The 19,942-nt window shown below is 38.7% G+C and overlaps 1 protein-coding gene across 1 annotated transcript; it reads right to left on the reverse strand.

Moving 5' to 3' along the window:
- Positions 1 to 15,470: 15,470 nt before the first annotated feature.
- LOC117302374 lies at positions 15,471 to 17,651 on the reverse strand. Its single transcript, XM_033786300.1, has 2 exons — positions 16,212 to 17,651; positions 15,471 to 16,073 (listed from the first exon to the last, which is right to left on the reverse strand). Exons 1-2 carry the CDS (start codon positions 17,379 to 17,381, stop codon positions 15,993 to 15,995), a joined length of 1,251 nt encoding a protein of 416 aa, XP_033642191.1. The 5' UTR covers positions 17,382 to 17,651; the 3' UTR covers positions 15,471 to 15,992.
- Positions 17,652 to 19,942: the final 2,291 nt, after the last annotated feature.

The following is a 19,942-nucleotide window of genomic DNA, read 5'->3' on the forward strand; positions in this document are numbered from 1 at the left end:
ATTTCAGGCATATTAAGAGAGGTGAACCTTCAGCAAATAGTATTACCCTCATTGGACAGGATATTGACATTGTGCAAAATTACAAATACCTGGGTACAATAATCAACAATTAATTGAATTGGAGTAACCATTGCTCAGCGCTCATCACAAAGGGCTGTCGGATAATGTACTTTTTGCGTAAATTGAATTGTTTTCATGTAGACGAGGAAATTATGATTCTGTTTTACTCATCTGTTATTAAAAGTGCTATTACTCATGATTGTGTGGTTTGGTACAATGGAGCAAGAAAACAAGATACTAGTAAAACTAGACATTAAGTGTTTGTGAACAAACACGAAGCTGTTCCGTGATGTTTTGCTTTGATTATGTGCTTCATTGCCCAAGGAATATATAACTGGAAAAAAAGTTTCAAAAAAGTTGTGTAGCTCTTGGTATTAGGTCACACTTCCCGGTTGACCCACAAGTAAAGGTCAAAATGGGCCCACAGCTACCAAAGACTAATCTGCAATGCCAAGGAGTCTATAACTGAAAAAGTTTAAGCAATCGGTTGTGAAGATCTTGATATATAGTCCCACTTCCGGTTGCCCAGAAGTAGAGGTCAACATAGGGTCACAGTTTTTCAAAGTTAATATTTATTGCCTTAGAGTCTATAACTGAAGTTTGAACATTGGCTTTGTACTTCTTGAGATATTGGCCCACTTCCGGTCGACCCGGAAGTAAAGGTCAATATGGGGTCAAATGTGTTTCAAACTAATCTTGAATGTCCAAGGAGTCTATAACTGAAAAAAGTTTGAAAATCGGTTGTATATTTCATGAGATATGGTCCCACTTCCGGTTGACCCGGAAGTAGAGGTCAACTTGAGGTCACGGTTTGTCAAAAGTTATATTTTATGCCTAAGGAGTTTATAACTGAAAAAAGTTTTATAATCTGTTGTATAGTTCTTGAGATATGGTCCCACTTCCGGTTGACCCGGAAGTAGAGGTCAACTTGAGGACACGATTTTTCAAAATTAATCTCCAATCCCCAAAGAGTCTTTAGCAACAAACAGTCTTAAAATCGGCTGTATACTTCTTGAGATATGGTGCTGCAAAGATTTTCTGATTGAATATGCAAATGAGGGTCATGTGGTTAATTAGTTACTAGTTGCCATTTTTCAAAAACAAATTAAAGATGCAAACATCACGACATCGTCTTCTCAGACTCTCCCCAAGAGTCCTCAACCCATCATAGAGATGTTTACACATTGCAATGAAAGTGACTGCACCCAATTTATGAAGTACTACGTTGTACCCATGATGCCAAGATTCTAATTGATTAATTAATTAATAGACGAACATTGATTGCTTTTATGGACTGAAACAAATCTTATTAGAATCAGTGTGTTTTTCTACACATAATATGATATTTAGGAAACTAACAAATAAATTATTTAGAAGTTATTGTGTTTTTGACCAGTTTAAAGTATAGATTTGAAGAGCCATTGTGTTTGTGCACAGACACAAAACGTGCATTACATGACGTCATGGTGACGTCGTCCAGAATTTTATGTCGGAAATCACATCAACAGGACCTGACTAGTGTATAGCTGAAAAAAGTTTCAGGATCGGCGGTCTTCTAATTTTTGAGATATGGTGTTAACTAGGTTTGCTAATTAAATATTCACAAGCTTAATTAAGGCTTATTAATTAATTTTTTTTACATTTTTTACGATAAGAATTAAGCTTATGTTCTAAGCTTCAATTTGGTATAATAAACTTACTCTTTCGTATTATGGTTTAGGAGATTAGGCTGCCGCAAAAACGTGTACAAACACTATGGGATTTAGGGAGAAACAAAGAATAATAATAATAATAATAATAATAAAAATAATAAAAATCTCGACGAAAACAATAGCTGTTCCGACTGGATCGGAACAGCTAATGAAACGGGTTGTGAAACAAGCATCGACAATCCTAGGGATAGACATCGATCTTGATGAAACTTGCAAAGATAAGGTTCTATCTAAAGCAGAGGCAGTTGTATGTAACACCAACCATCCATTAAACAAATTCTTCATCAAACTTAGAAGTGGTAGGAGATGGCAGTCACTTAGGTGCAAAACAAACAGGTACCTCAACTCCTTCATCCCATACTCCGTCCGTATCCTCAACCGTGTTTAACTTCTTTGTTTACTTTCTGCTTAGATGTAGTTTTCAGTATAATTAAATTGTGGTTTATTAGTAATGTAGTTTTCTGATTAATTAATATTTCCAGTAGTTTATTTATGATTGTGTGTTATTTTTTTTTATTTTTTTTTATTTTCTGTATTGCATGTATTCAAATAGAGTTTCCTACATGGTGGGACAAATAAAATTGAATTGAATTGAATTGAATGGGAGACTTTCTGGGACGATAGAGGGCAGCAGACTTACCGGGTAAATCCATTGTTCTCAGAATTATGCGCATGTTCAGAACTACGTCAACAATGGAAATTTACCCGGTATGTCTGCTGCCGCCTAGCGTTGGAAAGTCTCCTATTGAAGAGGTTACCTCATTGTCAGTCAATATGTGTATATTAATACTCGCTGCATTTTTGATAATCAATGACTGTTTACAAGAGAACACGAACAACGTTACATTGAGTTACCGAATCGCATGGTCAGCTAGTTGCGTATTGCTAAGCACAGACAAGTATTGCTTAATAACATAAACAGGTAACCAGCAAAAAATTCTTTCAGTTTACATCGTGACTGGTGCCCCACTCAATTTCTGCTTAGCAAATAAATTTGTCAAGCAGTATTTTCTGCCAAACAGCTTTATGAAATTAAACCCAGTCTCTTTTGCAGTATGGTAATGTTTATATATAGACATTATTCATTTGAAAAGCTCTCAAGGATATACTTTTTTTTTCTGCGGCTAGCCAACCCTAGATTGTGATGTAAAAAAACATAACCTCAAAAGTACGCGGTTCAATTCCGAGGAACGGAAACTCAAATGGAAAGTGCCGTGTGTATTCTGTTGTTAACTAAGGATACGGGAAACACCATGACCCAGCATGATCAAGGACATTATTATCAGCAATCCATATTGCTGTCTCATCTAAACTGGTTGAATCATCCGTTGTTGGTAAATAATAAGTTTTGTTTGAAGATTTGCATGGTACGGATAAATAGGAATAAACTATAAAATAAATAGTAAACTTGCGGGTACAACCATGTGCAAATCTCTTTTGTGGGAGTGTTGGCTCTGGAAAGAGCCAGTGTGGTCTCGACGTTTCGATCAGTATGCTCGTCTTCAGGAAACGAACTGTACTATTTATATCTCTTCCTCTTGGTATATAATGGGGGGAAAAAAATTGTCTTGTGTTTTTTGGTCAGATACTTTGTAGTCTTGCATTGTATTTTGGGAAGGGAGGGGGGGGGGGGGTGTCAAGATGGTGGGTTCGGGGTTGGAAGGCCCATCCCTCTACAACCAAGGATCAACACACATAAAACAACATTATTAATAAAGCACCATGCATGGCCGCAGTATCATTCCTAGATGAAATCATATTATAACAACTGTCTCTCGGGTGGCTTAATCCAAACTTCAAATGTCAAAATGTCACGGAGTCCCTTCCGGGAAGACTGATTTGTTATAAATGAATTGATGAGTTGCCGACAGTACAGAGAAGAGAAGAGAACAAAGTGTAATGACCTCTTCGCTAAGGAAAGTCAAGTAGCACTTGACTTTATCTCATTTTGTCTTGAGTTAAAGGCACTACTATTGGTAATTTCTCAAAATAATTGTTAGCATACAAACTTACTTGTTAGCGATCAATGGAGAGCTGTTGATAGTATAAAGCATTGTGAGAAACGGCTCCCTCTGAAGTAACACGTTTTGAAGAAGGGGTAGTTTCTCACTGTAACAACGACTTCAGCTGAAGCCTTTTCTGAATCACATAAGGTAATGCGACCAGCTGTTTTTTCTTTAATTATTCTCAAGTAACTTCGGTGACCAATTGAATCAAAATTTTCACAGGTTTGTTGTTTTATGTTGGGAATAGAATACACCAAGTGAGAATACTGGTCTTTAAAAATCAAACGTGTTCAGCAGCCGATTTCACTAAACGATTGGATTAATCCTGTCTCGAGTTATGACGAGTAACTTAGGATGGGTTCAATGCGTCCTTACGTCTACGTATACGGAAATTAACTCGTCTTAAATCTGTTTGGTGAAATTGACGGAATTGTCTTTAAAGGCAGTGCACACTATTGGTAGTTACTCAAAATAAATAGCATAAAACCTTTCTTGGTGACGAGTAATGGTGAAAAGTTGATGGTATACAATTGTGAGAAGCGGCTTCCTCTATAGTGCCATAGTTTTCGAGAAAGAAGTAATTTTCCATGAACTTGATTTCGAGACCTCAGATTTAGAATTTGAGGTCTCGAAATCAACCGTCTAAACGCACACAACTTCGTGTGACAAAGGTGTTTTTTCTTTCACTGTTATCTCGCAAGTTCGATGACCGATTGAGCTCAATATTTCACAGGTTGATTATTTTATGCATATGTTGAGATACACTAACTATGAAGGCTATAGTCTTTGACAATTACTAATAGTGTCCACTGCCTTCAACAAACAGCCAGATGAGTCATTACATATATAGAGATACTCTATATACAATCAGGTTATCAGAGCAAGAGGTGTTGGATTCCTCGACCCCAGGCTGACTCCCATCAACCCTCCTGGGAACAAGTTCGCGGATATGCAATTCAAGTACCGGTGAGTAATTAACAAGTCAATGACAACACGTGGTTTGGTTTTCTTGTTGCCATGTTGGTTGTTGCGGTTATTATTATTTTGTACACATGCTTATCATTGATGTCGTAGATAAAGATTATTGAAATACCGCCAAAAATCCGGAGCGAGGGATTTCCACACAGGAAGTTTAATTCATGATGGGAATACCCAATCTGAGAGACGTTAATGTCAGTAAACGCTTCTCTCATTAAAATGTTGGGGGTGGGGTTAAAATTGATATAATTTTCCCGTAACATTACTTCAAAGTGTAATTATTTTCAAAATGGTATATTTTGTCGAAAGCTGCTGTACTCATAACCAAGTAAATTTTATTGCCATTATTGTCAGGAACCTAATAATGGGGTTGGATTAGCCATAAACTACATCATGTCAAATAACATCACATTAAACCAACACATGAACGTATTCGAATAAGTGAGGTTAGAAAAAAAAAATAATAACATTTAAATATCAGAGTGATTACCAAAAGTAAACGTTACGATGATACACCCTTCGAGCTTTTATAATAGTTGTGAAACTTCTGGCGACCATAGCGTGCAGAAAACACCCGCACACCGAGTACTACTGTATGTAAGGAAAGTAGAAGACGGTTGAAGGGCGCATTTTCCCCTAGATTCTCTGCCTTTTGAAGAGCTCCCTATCGACACTAAACTTATTGTACCGTAGCTTGAGTTCCCGTAATTGCATCTCTAGTACCCACTGGCAGACAGCGTGATGACGTCACGAAGCACCTGCCTACACTCAGACACTAGTCAATAATTATTCACAGTAGACGCCGGTCACTGTGGGAGTATGGTGGCCTATAGAGACCATTTTAAATTGCCACATTTAATTTTAACAAGGACGTGTTTTATACTCTATGGGTGAGAACAGCATTTGATGTGGCATTGTCAAAATAAGCTTATAGTGTGTGTTTTCACAGAATGATCATATCCGGGTGAGGTTTCCTTCACTATAGAACGTTGTCGTAAAAAACAGACTTCGGAAGGACACATGTAGGCGGCGGTAGATCAACATAGAGTTTGCCATTGTTCACGTAGTGAGCATGCGCACAATTCAGTGAAACTTATTTTATCTGGATGTTTGCCGCCACCTACCTACGGTAGCTTTCAGTCACTGCATTTGTCCTATGGTATCATTATACCCAATGAAATCACTGGATCTGAATAGCTGGTACAGGGGCCCAGTCTAGATATACACTAGTTTCATTCTTTCAAAAAATCTATTCAATTAGCTGCCAGCAGCAGAATGACATGTGTTGTGAGCAGTTTTTAGAGACAGTCGGATAAAAGGCTGCGAAATGCATTTATTATGAGTGGGAATAAAATAAAGCGGTTGCATAATAACCCACTGGTTATTTTTAGTGTTATTTGTTTCCCCCGTTGTTACAGGAATTGCCGGTGTCATTTTTCAGAATCTTACGTCACTATGACCCAATATGGAATTGTTGAAATCTACACCAAGATTTGTCAATTACGCTTGCACCCCAGACGCCAGCATCCGTGCTGCAGGCAATAGTCGCACTAAAAAACCCGACGACTCTTTGCAAACTGCCTCCATTCTATAACTAAAACGTTCAACCGGAACAGACAAAGTCCAAACCGAATTCGAAAGAGCCGTCCGACGAACTCCAGGGATTGAAATGCAACTCTTGTACATGACCAGGGTAAAGGGCTCGGAATTTAAAATCGATTTTTGTTCTTCTTCGATTTTTCTAGATGACATTTTGACGCCGGTTGATCTGGCTATTTTGCCGTGGATACCGGCTCCAAAATGGTTGATGGCTGTTATATAATTACATCAACGGTGCTGGTGCAAGTATAGGTCGGCATTGACCCTGGTATGTACATGTGGTACTGGATTTGTATGTGGCGTTACAAAATGTTGTTGTACAGATAAAACAAAATAATACATTGACGACGTGTAAAATATAAATAAATTTGTTTGAAACTTGGTTATATGTTTATAGCAATCGCACAACATTGGTAAACAGTATTGTCCAAAGGCCCACACTTCGTGAAAATTTAGGCTCAATTAGTCAACGGAGTCGGGAGAAAATAACGGGAAAACCCACCCTTGTTTCCGCACGTTTCGCTGTGTCATGATATGTGTTTAAAATAAATCCGTTATTCTCGATATCGAGCAGTTGTTTTAATGTTTTCTCAAAAAGTAAAGCTTTTCATGGAATAATATTTCAAGGGAAGTCTTTCACCATTACCGTCTGTAAACCCTTTAAGTTATTTGTAGATCTGTTTCACAGGCTTGTTATTCAATGCATACATTGGGGTACACCGAGTGAGAAGACTATCATCCACTCTGTTAGTGATGAGCAATGGGAGACTTTGGAACGCTAGGTGGCAGCATACCTACAGGTAAATTTCCATTGTTTACGTAGCTCTGAGAATGCGCACATTACCGAGAACAATGGAATATACCTGGTAAGTCTGCTGCCACCAAGCGTCCCAAAAGTCTCCTATTGACGTCTTGTAAACTTTTACAAACTGTTACTGCAAATGGTCTACAATGGGAGACTTTCTGGGACGATAGAGGGCAGCAGACTTACCGGGTAAATCCATTGTTCTCAGAATTATGCGCATGTTCAGAACTACGTAAACAATGGAAATTTACCCGGTATGTCTGCTGCCACCTAGCGTTGGAAAGTCTCCTATTCATAACTCTTCATTTTGTGTGCACCGGAGGCGTTACAAAGTCAATATTTTAAATTTACCACAAATGAGACAAATTCAAGTTTTAAGCCTTTAAACGAGTATTTAATTTGACTAAACTAATTGTGCTAAGTTAACTACTTTGTTTCGAATCCCTATGAACTCACTAAAACTTTCGAGTTGGCTACAGTTTTATAATACGATATAAAAATGTATAAAAACGACGCTCTGCAAAACTAAACAATAAAACAGACAAACATGCGTGCATAAAAAAATAATACACATTTTATATACAATAAACCAACAAGCTGAGTATGTGAAACATCACTAACTTCTTCGATTGATTAGTTTACTTCAGGTTTTTCCGGCCAATGTCAACAAAATTCCATTCTTTTTAACAGTATTCGATTTCGTTTGAAATGAATGCTCCGTTGAATTAGCATTCAACGGTCAAAAGGAGTAATTCAACTAGTTCACAACTTCAGAATCAACTGGGCAATTAATATCATTCTATTTCATTTAGGCCTTAAGACTCAATCAATTTTGTAAAAACCAGCAGCAAGATCTGATCAACCATTCAGTTTCATCAAGTGTAATGCGTAGTAGAAATTCCACTGGCAGAAGAAGTGTCAAAGTGTAATCTTAAATGCCTATAAAGTAGAGCTGACTACAATGAGAATAAACAGCAGCGTACCACTCCCCAAACCAGCAAACATAAGATAAATTGGAAACCCAAACAGCTGAATGCTACACAAAAAGCTATCAGTACAATGTGCATTTCAATCTCAATTTAGCATATAGACGATGTGACCTGTGACGTCACATGTTTACAAAAGAACCACAGAGCCCGTACTTTCTGCAGGCATGATTTGTACACAGCCGCGTGGAAGAAAACATAAAAATCTTATATTTCATGGAGATTGCGCTGTCTAATTCTTATCAACTTTTGATATGATGAAAGGGGGCGCATTCCACATCTTGACCAGCTTTTACTTTCATAGCTCTTGGTTTTATGTGGAAATTATGACACAAAATGTCAACTTTCCCATAGGACCAGTGTCGTATATTGCCTGCCAGAATACTGAAAGAATGTATTAGGTCACACTTATTGTAAACAAGGTTCACATATGACGCTCAATAGTATCAGATTGGCCAGCAATATGTGTCACAACAAAACAGTCTGAGTTTAATCAGTCGTCTGCATGCGAGTGCACTAAAGTTTGTATTATTTTAAAATATTATGTACTTTCATGCAATGCTGTCTTGTGTACAATTTTTTTTATTCTTCATAGGATATGGCTGCTATTTTTCATGTAAAATGAACGTGAGGGTCAAATGTACATTTATCGGGATACATACGTCAGGTCTAGACATGTTTCTAGTGTAATTCACGAGCCTCAAAGTGTCAGATGTTCAGGCCATTATTCTTCTATAAAATAGCCTGAACATCTGACGTCACACTTCGAGGCTCCTGAATTACGCCAGAAACCGCACGTCAATATTGTGACGGTCACACGTCGTATGGATGTACCATGGTTCTCGCGTCCATTTCACAGGCAAAATGTACGTATACAAATATAAACATTATTTTATGAATGTACATGTAATACATCAACTTAATAAATGAATTTTCTATAAAACACAACCAATACTCACGTAATTTCCGTTTACGTTTCGACTAGTTTCACTAGTAATCCTCAGAACGAGGCACCACCAGTCGGTTGGTGGCGCTGTTTCCTGCTACGGCCACTAGATATAGTGATTTGGCCGATTGTGAAAATTTACAGAAAATTTATTTATTAAGTTGATATTTTACCAGCCTGATGAACTTCGTTCACGATAATACATGAACGTTGTATCCAATGATATAACTGGTTACGTAAAACAAACCTGTCCTGATCCATTCAGATAAGGACAGGGCCAGTCTAATGTTTCTCTATACTTGCGTGGTCAGTGATCGCAACGAAGGCATGGGGAACTCTCCTTATCTTTAGGACTTGATATTCTGATACTGTCTCTTAGCTAAACTATGTGGTTTTCTGGGTACTTCGTAGCCAGTGTCGGCGCTGCCCTCTGTTGGCTGAGCTTAGTTACACTCTGGACTTTCCTTGTCCACTTTACCTGGTTGGTAGTAGGTGTGTTTAACGCCAGTTGTTCCTGAACTTGGTGTTGGGTCAACGTGTACACGGACTTGGTGATTCTTTCTTTGCTCCTTGTGATCATCTGGACGAGCGTAGTCATACTCAGGGCTGTCTGTCTCTACGTTTCCTGGTTGGTAGTAGGTGTGTTGAGTGCCAGTTGCTCCTGAGTTTGGTGTTGGGTGATTCCTTCTTTGCTCCTTGGGATCATCTGGTCGAAGGTAGCCATCCTCTGGGCTGTCTGTCTCAACATCAACTGGTTGGTAGAAGGTATCTTGTGTGGTAGCTGTAGCCGTAGTAGGTACCATGTATACTTCGTTCTTGTCCTCCGTTGGTTGCAGGTCCATGTAGGGATCAGCTTTGGCTACATTGGTTTCCTTCTCCTTGGTGATCTTAAGATGTCGATTTTTTATGAGGAGGAAGATGTTGATGATGAGAGAGACAATGAAGAGGATGAGACTGGTGAGGAAGGCTACGAGCCACGGTGTACCAACCGTGTTAGATTCCTTGGTCGTGGTGGGAAAGGTTTGACATGGCTGGCAAGACATATCAAAGTTAGATTGGTCAGTAGTTGGTTTGAGTGACGTTTCAAAGATCATGGTGCGGTGAGAGTCTGTTGAAGTTGGTTCTAGTGATGTCATTGGGTGTTGAGGAGTTGTCATTTGACCAACAGTTATTGGTCCGATCGTACATGACCTTTCCATTCCTGTGAATGGTGTCGGGCCTGTGTAGTCTGGACTGATTTTACAATGATAAGAACCACCGTTATTAGCTGCAGTTACACTCAGCTGTAATGATCTCATTTGTTCTTTAGTATCACTATCGTAAACCCATTCATAGACGACACTACTCGTAAGAATCTCAAGCCATACCGGTGGGTTCCCTATCTCAGTAGTGCAGCTCGTGTTTACTGTCGCTCCTTCTTGTACAGTGGAAGGACCATTAGGGATGCAGATGGGGTACATGGCAGATGGGAAGTAACGCACTGTCAAAGAGAGAGGTTGCGCTGTTACCACTACAGGGTTATTCTTTACGTTTGAGTTCCTCACTTGACAACCGTAAACCACTCCTGTGTCCTCCCTGGTAGCATCAAAAGTAAGTGTCTCAAACTTATCTTGAGCCCCAGACGTCAGTATAGAAAGCGTGTATCTCGAATCCACACTCATTCCATTCCGGGCTATTGACTCCTGGGCCTCCTCCATCCTCGTCCACTCACTGATATAACCCACCATTAAGCCAGAAGCTTGACATCTTAGCTCCACTACTTCACCCTCTACAGGATCACCCATTGGTGATACCTTAGTGATCGTCACAAGCTGTGCATTGACTGATACGAGTGTCGTATCCAGAGAACACATCAGCAACATATGAATTAACCAACAACCTCGACCCATGATTGTTGTTGAAAAGTTACTTGCAATCAAAGCAAAGGCGAAGAGGTGCAGTTTGATATAAAGTTGGATGAGGGTAAGGATGAATGAAATAGCATGAACTGACACACAGCTTGTTGTAGGAATGTTAGTGTGATTTGTACACATCTACCTGACTGACAAGGTACTTTGGTTGTGCGTCCCTGTGTCAAAACACACACACCACCGGATAAATCGAAACGGGTGATTTTCATGTATCCATTTTAGGTATTTTATGCACATGACGTCATTTGAAACGGGCTTTATTATAATATCCGCTCTTTAAAACAAACTTTCAATTCAAGTCCACATTGTTTTTCATAATAAGACCTTGTAGAAAAACCAATCCACAAACAATGGGAACCCTCTCAGTGCTGTGTTAAAAGGTCGATTACACAGCAATTTATCTATCACGCGATGCAGCTAAAATTCCAAGAATAACGTTAAAAGTAAAAGTACACAGATTTTCAAGACCTCTATAAAGGACCAGACCGTATTTGTAATTTATATTGTTAAAACGCTTGATGATGTAAAAATGAAACTCAATTAGCCTCCTTACAAGGCTGTGAAACTTTTGTTCTAAAATTTAAACCAAGAATTAATAATAAACACATTTTATTCCACACAGCCTCGGTTTGGTATACGTTGCTTTGAATGGGAAACGCATTGACTATGCTCTAGGCTGGTGAATGGTACTTTGTTTGAATTCTATATACAAGAACTGCTGGACACTTTTATCAATAAGATACTATATAAAAGTTATAGAACAGATATGCATGTAAGCCCTATAACATACTTTTATGTACAACAAGAACACTGTTGTTTGTTTGTTTGTTTGTTTGTTTCGTGCTACACTCGAATAAACAAATGTTACAACAACAATAACACCGGTAGCAGAATAAACTTCAACACAGCGCCATTCGATGGTTGCTTACAGTGATTGCCATATCCTGGGTTTGTTACAGAGAGGACAGATCGTAGAATTGTTTGAAGAAATTGGACACAATTTGATCAACAACGGCTTATTGTGGGTGAATTTTTAGGGTAACCGCAGAGTAACAAAACAGCTGATCCGAATAATGAAACAAAATGGAAATAGTTGAAAACAGTTCATATTGTCTGCAAGTTGAAATGTTAATCCAACGGGAATGAAACCATCAGCACTAAAGAAAATTAAGTGTTGGCGTAACTGACATTAACTGTGACCATCCATGGTCCTTTCTCCCTGTGTGCCTAAGCCCCGCCCAGAGAAAAACATTGCTGTTTAAAAGTCACTGTAAAATCTCTGCCACATTTGTATTGAATGTCAATACTTAAACTCTACAAAGTTGCTTCTGGCAACCTGGTAGCTGACGTTGGTTCTGCCTATTCGTGAAGTTTTTATGTCTCTAATTCAACTGTTTCGGAGAACGATTGATATTTGAATGGCCCCTTTTAATAATACCATAAACTGGTATTATCCCAGGAAAGTATACTATTGTACTCTACAATAATGGACATTTATTAAACTGAATAAAATCTGGTTAAAAGAAGGAAGATATATCAATCCCACCAAACAAATAATATGAACGGGGAAAAAATGTAAACAAACCAACGGCCGTATGCTACACAAAACATCATCTACTACACACGAACAACAAATTGTTTATGTATTAGTAACATTAAGTTCTTGATTACAGTTTTTGCGATTATTTAATTCTGCAGTTTATTACGCTCGATGTCGAATCTTGTGGGCTACGTAGTTTGAATAAATGCAGATTTCTAGCATACAGTTTGTCCGGATAATGTTTTTCTTTTTGTTTCTGATTGGGATCATTGAAACATGCCTTGATATGGACATGATAATCAACAATGCATTGAGTTTGTCGGAATGAACCAGGTATGATTTAATCAGAGAGAATTACATAACCAGTGGCATATCTTACGATGGTAAAATCTTGTATTATACAATAATGAATATGATTGAATCGAATGAGAGGGAAGGGAACAGATTTGCATGTTATACCATATTAAACAAATGTGAAACCCCGACAGCCGTATGCTATACACAAAACAGATGTATACAATAACAAACAAACTGTTAATGTCGGGAATAAAGAAGATTGAACTTCATAAACAGCGTCTCCAATCCTACTCTCGGTGGCTATTCAACTCAAATACACTCTGCTCATATTACCAAACACTCTAGATTCCCAGAGTTCACGCAAAGAGGGTATGTCAGTGTTCGTTTGCAAAACAGGTGGAAATGAGTGTAGTTGTTTTAGGATATGATGATCTGGTTATGGTCTCTCAAATGAACTCTGTGGCTTGCTGACCGCTTCATAGTCGGTGCTTGTGCTGCCCTCTGGCCGAGCGTAGTCATACTCTGGGCTGCCTGCCTGTCTGTACGTCAACTGGTCGGCAGTAGGTGTGTTGAGTGTCAGTTGCTTCTGAGCTTGGTGTTGGGTCAACGTGAACACTGACTTGATGATTCTTTCTGACTTTCTGACTTGGTAATGCGTTAAAAAGAAAGGTACAATAACGCGCGTAAATTCCATGTATTCTGATAGCGTAATGTACATTGTCCGCCATTTATTTTTAAAACGTGTGTTTTCGGCGGAGTTTCAAACAAGCAGACGGAAACTTAAGCCAGAGCCTAAACCAAAGCCGTGGTTTTCAGACAAAGCTACATACAGTTTCCAAAAAGCAGCTACATGCGGCTGTGGCTAGATCACCACGTTTGCTTAAATTGTTGCACAGGCTGGCCCTAGCACCACCCTCAGCAGCAGCCACAGCCATCTGGCCGCCATTTGGACAAAAACTCCATAATTATGACAAGACAAGATATAAAACGGCAAAATGAGCGCACTGTACACTACTACTATAAGCAATTCAAATACAACTTTTATGTTATACACTAAACTGTTAAGCGTTTGGGATTCAAAATGACGAACAGATTGTCACCTAGTGGAGGTGGAATAAAATTCAAATCAAATTTTTAATATTTATATTGTTGACCTTACTTTATAATGAAAAAACTAAACCCAATATGAGTTTGTACACAAGGCGTGAAAACGTGCCAGTATAAAGTCCCAATAACGTGCAAGTATAAACGTGCCAGTATAATACAGTACCTGATTATTGAAATGGACTTCCTCAAATGCCTATCAATCATGTCCTGTCGATACCGATTAAACAATACGGGAAATGTAGCCAGGTTTAGATTTAAACAAGCTGTGATTGAAATAGCTACATAGATATGCAAAGTACTGGAAAAGCTCTGGCTATGAAATTCATACAAGGAATGTCCTTGTACTTATTTCTGGAACTACTCTATGAATCAGGAATCATCATGGTTTTATATTAGTCGTTTTATTTTTTGTTACCTTTTTAATGGTCAATAAAATAAACTAAGATTGTTCTTAGTATTTCCGTTTAAATAAAGGTTTCAAACAAATTAATTTCTGTGTCAGGCTCTCTCATCAGGCTCTCTGAGACCAGAGCAAAACGCTCGCGGGAAGACCGCTCATTCTGTGTGGCTGCTCCACGAGTTTGGAACACTCTTCTAAGATATATTTCTACTGCTACCTCCCTTCAATGCTTCAAGACCGGACTAAAGACATACTTATTCAAGCGTTCTTACTAAATAAGTTTCAAGAGTTGTGTTAAATGTTACATTGTTTTTTTTGTGCGTTGGGTGTCTCTATATTGAGACATATAATATATGCGCGTTACAAATTTATAATTATTATAATATTATTTACTATTATTTGTCTATACACGCTATTGTATTATTATTCATAATCAAGTTAATGCACTCAAACTTTACTATACAGCTTTAAACAATACATAAAGTGTCAATGTTGAAAGGTTTTCAAATTTTCATTCAAGTTGTGGGTAGGTTGGTGAAAAGAAAAATAAAATCGAATTTCAGTTTTATGATGTGTGAGGAAAACTCCAACTTAACAAGCTCTTTTCGGCAAGGATATATAGATTTATTAACAAACGCAAAAGAAGACCAAGTACCCAGCTAGCAAAGATGGTGAATGTCATTCTTAAAACTCCCAAAAAGAATTTGTTTGTTTGAGTCAGAAAAATCCATAGAAAACTATACAGATATTTGAGACCTTTGATGTAAGGTATGCTGTCTAGGCCTTTATTCATGTGAAACATGTCTTTGTTCTACGTTTAAAGACACACTATTGTATTGTCAAGACTACTCTTCACAGTTAGTGTATCGCATCATATGCATAAAATAACAAAGCTGCGAAAATTTGAGCTCAATCGGTCGTCGAAGTTGCTTGACAAAAATGACAGAAAAACACCCTTGTCACACGAAGTTGTGTGCTTTCAGATGCCTGATTTTGAGACCTCAAATTCTAAAACTGAGGTCTCGAAATCGAAATCGCTGAAAATTACTTCTTTCTGGAAGACTACATTACTTCAGAGAGAGCCGTCTCTCACAACGTTTTATACTATCAACCTCTCCCCATTACTTGTAATCAAGTAAGGTTTCATGATAATAATTATTTTGAGTAATAACCATGGTGTCCACTGCCTTTAAAGATTGTATTATACGAGCCATTCATCATTTAAAAAACGAAAACGAAAACAAGATTTTAAACAAAAAAAAATCATTTGTTTAAAGTTATATCTGAATTACCCCTTATACCGTATACTGGAATACCTTACGATGGTAAAATCTTTTATAATACAACAATGAGAAGGATTAAATTGAATGAAAGGGAGGGGACATATTTCTTATTCCACAAAACAAATAATGGGGAAAAAATGTGAAAAGCAAACAGTCTTATGCTACACAAATCAGATATACACAAAAACCAACAAACTGTTTATGTCGGGATTTAAGAAGGAGTTTCAAAAACAGCGTCTCCAATCCTCCTCTCCGTGACTATTCAAATAAAATACACTTTGCTCATAATCACCAAACACTCTAGATTCGCAGAGTTTTATTACAATTCACGCATAGAGGGTAGGTGGAGATCGGAGTAGTTGTTTAGGATTTGATGTTCTGATATGGTCGCTCAACTGAATTATGTGGCTTGCTGACCGCTTCATAGTCGGTGCTAGTGCTGCCCTCTGGCCGAGCGTAGTCATACTCATGGCTGTCTGTTTGTGGTTGGTAGTAGGTGTGTTGAGTGCCAGTTGCTTCTGAGCTTGGTGTTTGGTCAACGTGTACAGTGACTTGGTGATTCTTTCTTTGCTCCTTGGGATCATCTGGCCGAGCGTAGTCATACTCATGGCTGTCTGTCTCTACTTTACCTGGTTGGTAATAGCTGTGTTGTGTTGATGTAGCCGTAGTAGGTTCCATATAGACTTTATTCTTGTCCTCTGTCGGTTGCAGCTCCATGTAGGGATCAGCTTTGGCTACATTGGTTTCCTTCTCCTTGGTGATCTTAAGATGTCGATGATTGATGAGGAGGAAGATGTTGATGATGAGAGAGACAATGAAGAGGATGAGACTGGTGAGGAAGGCTACGAGCCACGGTGTACCAACCACGTTAGATGTATTGGTCGTGGTGGGATAGGTTTGACAAAGCTGGCAATAAGACATATCAAAGTTAGCTTGGTTAGTAGTTGGTTTGCGTGACGGTTGAACGGTCATGGTGCGGTGAGAGTCTATTGAAGTTGGTTCTACTGATGACATCGGTTGTTGTGGAGTTGTCATTTGACCACCATCTATTGGTCCGATCGTACATGACCTGTTCATTCCTGTGAATAGTGTCGTACCTGTGGAGTCTGGGTTGATTTTACATTGATAAGAACCACCGTCATCAACTGCAGTAACACTCAGTTGTAATGATGTCACTTGTTCTTTATCGTAATCCCATACATAGAAGACACTACTCGTAAGAATCTGCATCGTTCCCGATGGGTTCCCGACCTCAGTTGTGCAGCTTATATTTACTGTCGTTCCTTCTTGTGGACCATTAGGGATGCAGATGGCCGATGGGAAATCAACCACTGTAAAAGAGAGACTATTTCTTTCTATTGCTGCAGTGATTATCATTCCAGAAGAGTTACTCAGTCGACAACCGTAAGTCGCTGCAGAGTCCTCTTTGATAGCAGTAAATTTAATGAGCTCAGTCTTAATTGAGCCCACAGTCAACGTTGCAGCAAGCGTGTATCTCGAATCCAAACTCAATTCATTCCGGGCAATGACCACCTGACCGTCCACGAAGACGAACCTCGTCCATTCAATGAAATAACCTGCCAATAAACCAACAACTTCACACTGTAGTTCTACTTCGTTACCCTCTACAACAGGATGACCCTCTGGTGGTGTTTCTCTACTGATTGTCAAAATCTGTGCATTGACTGCTGTACGTGTCGTGCCCAGAGAACACATCAGCAACAGATGAATCAACCAGCGACCTCGACCCATGATTGTTGGAAAGTCAATTGCAATCAAAAGCAAAGACGGAGAAGACACTTTATGAAATGGAGGTTTACTTCTCGACTGTGTTTAGTGAAAACCTCACACTATTTTCCTCGGTGTAAATAGCATTGCCGTTCACCACAATGGGCCTTTCACTTCTCAAAACCTGTTTACTGCAATGGGTGAACTTTGATTTCAATAGTTTCGTAAAGCTATGCAAAATAGTCTTTCTACTAAACATATTCATGAATGACTGACAGTGAACATGAACTTCCTTGTATGTTGAATCGATCAGGGTACTAAACCAGCAGTACATTGTGACGTCGTATCAGGGTCGTCACGTACGCAGCAGCAGACTATCGAAGTGCAGTAACTGTTGGTGTTTGTAGCTGACCAATTACGTTACTTCGAAGCAGACCAATCAAAATGCAGAAATTTAAACATTACGCCACAGCAAGTTTATACAAAGAATAGCATACTTCGCGTAGAATAAAAGTAACAATCGGAAGAAAGCCATTTTTTAAATTGCTTTATTATAAACCTTAGCGCATAAAAAAATATATATGTATAGCCTATTTCATTACATTTTGATTATAAACAGCATAGTTCTAAGACTCTATTTGTGTTATCTCATTGGTTGAAAGTGAAGTCTAAGATCCTTTGCATAACCACGGCTACGGCTTTGGCTCCGTCTAATTGAGCCAGAAGTGGACATCAAGCTTTATGAAATTGCGCAGTGCGCAATGCGTAAAAAGGGAAGTGAATACCAACAACGCGCATAAATTCCCTGCATTGATATTTCTTAGTGTACATTGCTAGCTTCAGTGTGTATATTCATGTAGTGAATGCGCACTAAGCACGCCGGACATTATGGTCCGTCAGTTATTTTGAAGGCGGAGCTTCAAACAAGCAGACGGAACGTTAAGCCAGAGCCTAAGCCAAAGCCAAGGTTTGAGACAAAGCTATAGACGGATTCCAACTGCCATTTTAGACACCGTGAGTTATCTCTTTGGATTAAAAAACTCCATTATGATTAGACAAGAGCGCACTGTACATTACGACTATAGGCAGTTCAAAAACAACTTATGATACACTATTAAAGGTTTGAATCGTTTGGGATTCAAAATGGCGAACATATTCTCAGCATGAGCTCAAACCACGCTACGGTTCGATTATAAACCAGAAAATGTAATTACAGTATTGTGCAATGTTATGTAGTTCAGTATTCCATTGAAGTTCAGTCTCTGGTAACGATATATGGAGGTTTTAAACCAAAAAGGAACTGCAGATTATCTCCTTATAGACAAATCGTTTCTCTGTGATTACGATATAACTCAATGGAGGTTTCAAACCAAAAAAGGAACTGCTTAAAGACTTCGATATTATTATATATTACAGTCTGAGTTACTAGTTACTGATTCGACATTAGTCTCATATTAACACGATGTGATACTGTACTGTTTCACAACCGAGTACTGCCTTCATAGGTCTCATAGTCCGAGTTTTCAATCTCTTCTTCAACGTGATTATGATGGTTAGTATCCGATGGACGAGTTGGTATCATGTAATCAATATCAATATTCACTGGTACTTGAAGATCTGTGTACAAAGGATCATCAGTTTGCGGCTGGGTTGGTTCTGGATCCGAATTCTGTCCTCCTATCATAACTTTGAATACAACTATCACAGTTATAACTAATAGCACGACAGCGAGTAGTACTAAGCAAACTGCCAAAATCACAACCCATGCGGTAGAGGGTGGTGAAACTGCTGGGTCATTTGGATCCAATTTTGGGTTCACAACTACTGTCACTGAAGAAGTGTCAATAATGTGGACCTGACTGTTCTTTATGTTACACACATACACCCCTGTGTCGTTCAGTTGTAAATCAGTAATGGCAAAGTTTTGAACTGTAATCTCGGGAGAAATGACCGTAGTAAAAGTGAATCTTTGATTGGTTGAAAATGTGGTGGTACCCCATCTTAAGAGATGACGTGAAGACCTCCACTCCACGATGTGATCCGACTGGAGGTTCATAGCGGTACACCTCATATCAACCTGCCCACCCACTTTACGATCAGCCTCTGGTGTTAAGATCTCAGCATACACTGTTGGTTGAGCAGTGACAACCATCAGGAGTCCGCCTGCATCAAGTGAACACCAAACACACACCAGCAACACATACATAGACATCCTTCTATTCGTTGATTACAACTTCACAAAGTCCTGATCAGTGAATCAAGTTTCAATCGGTGACACACACGTAGTATTCTGTTAACAACATGTAGTATATGTACAGTGTAGTCATGTCCGTGTATAGGTGTACGCCGTTCGAATTACACAGTATTGAACTTCAACAATAACTACAATCCAATGATTCACAAAAGCCACATCACAGTCAGCAAGATCCCATGATTTACACTATAAAGATTTTCTATTCTAACTGAGTCAAGTCAAGTTCATACCACCAGTAGGCCCACACAGAACGTGTGCAATACTGTGTGAAGGGAACAATGTCATGACATGCAAAATGTTGATGAATATTCATTTTCCGTACCCAAACCAT

Source organism: Asterias rubens, chromosome 18, assembly GCF_902459465.1.
Source record: "Asterias rubens chromosome 18, eAstRub1.3, whole genome shotgun sequence".
NCBI lineage: Eukaryota > Metazoa > Echinodermata > Asteroidea > Forcipulatida > Asteriidae > Asterias > Asterias rubens.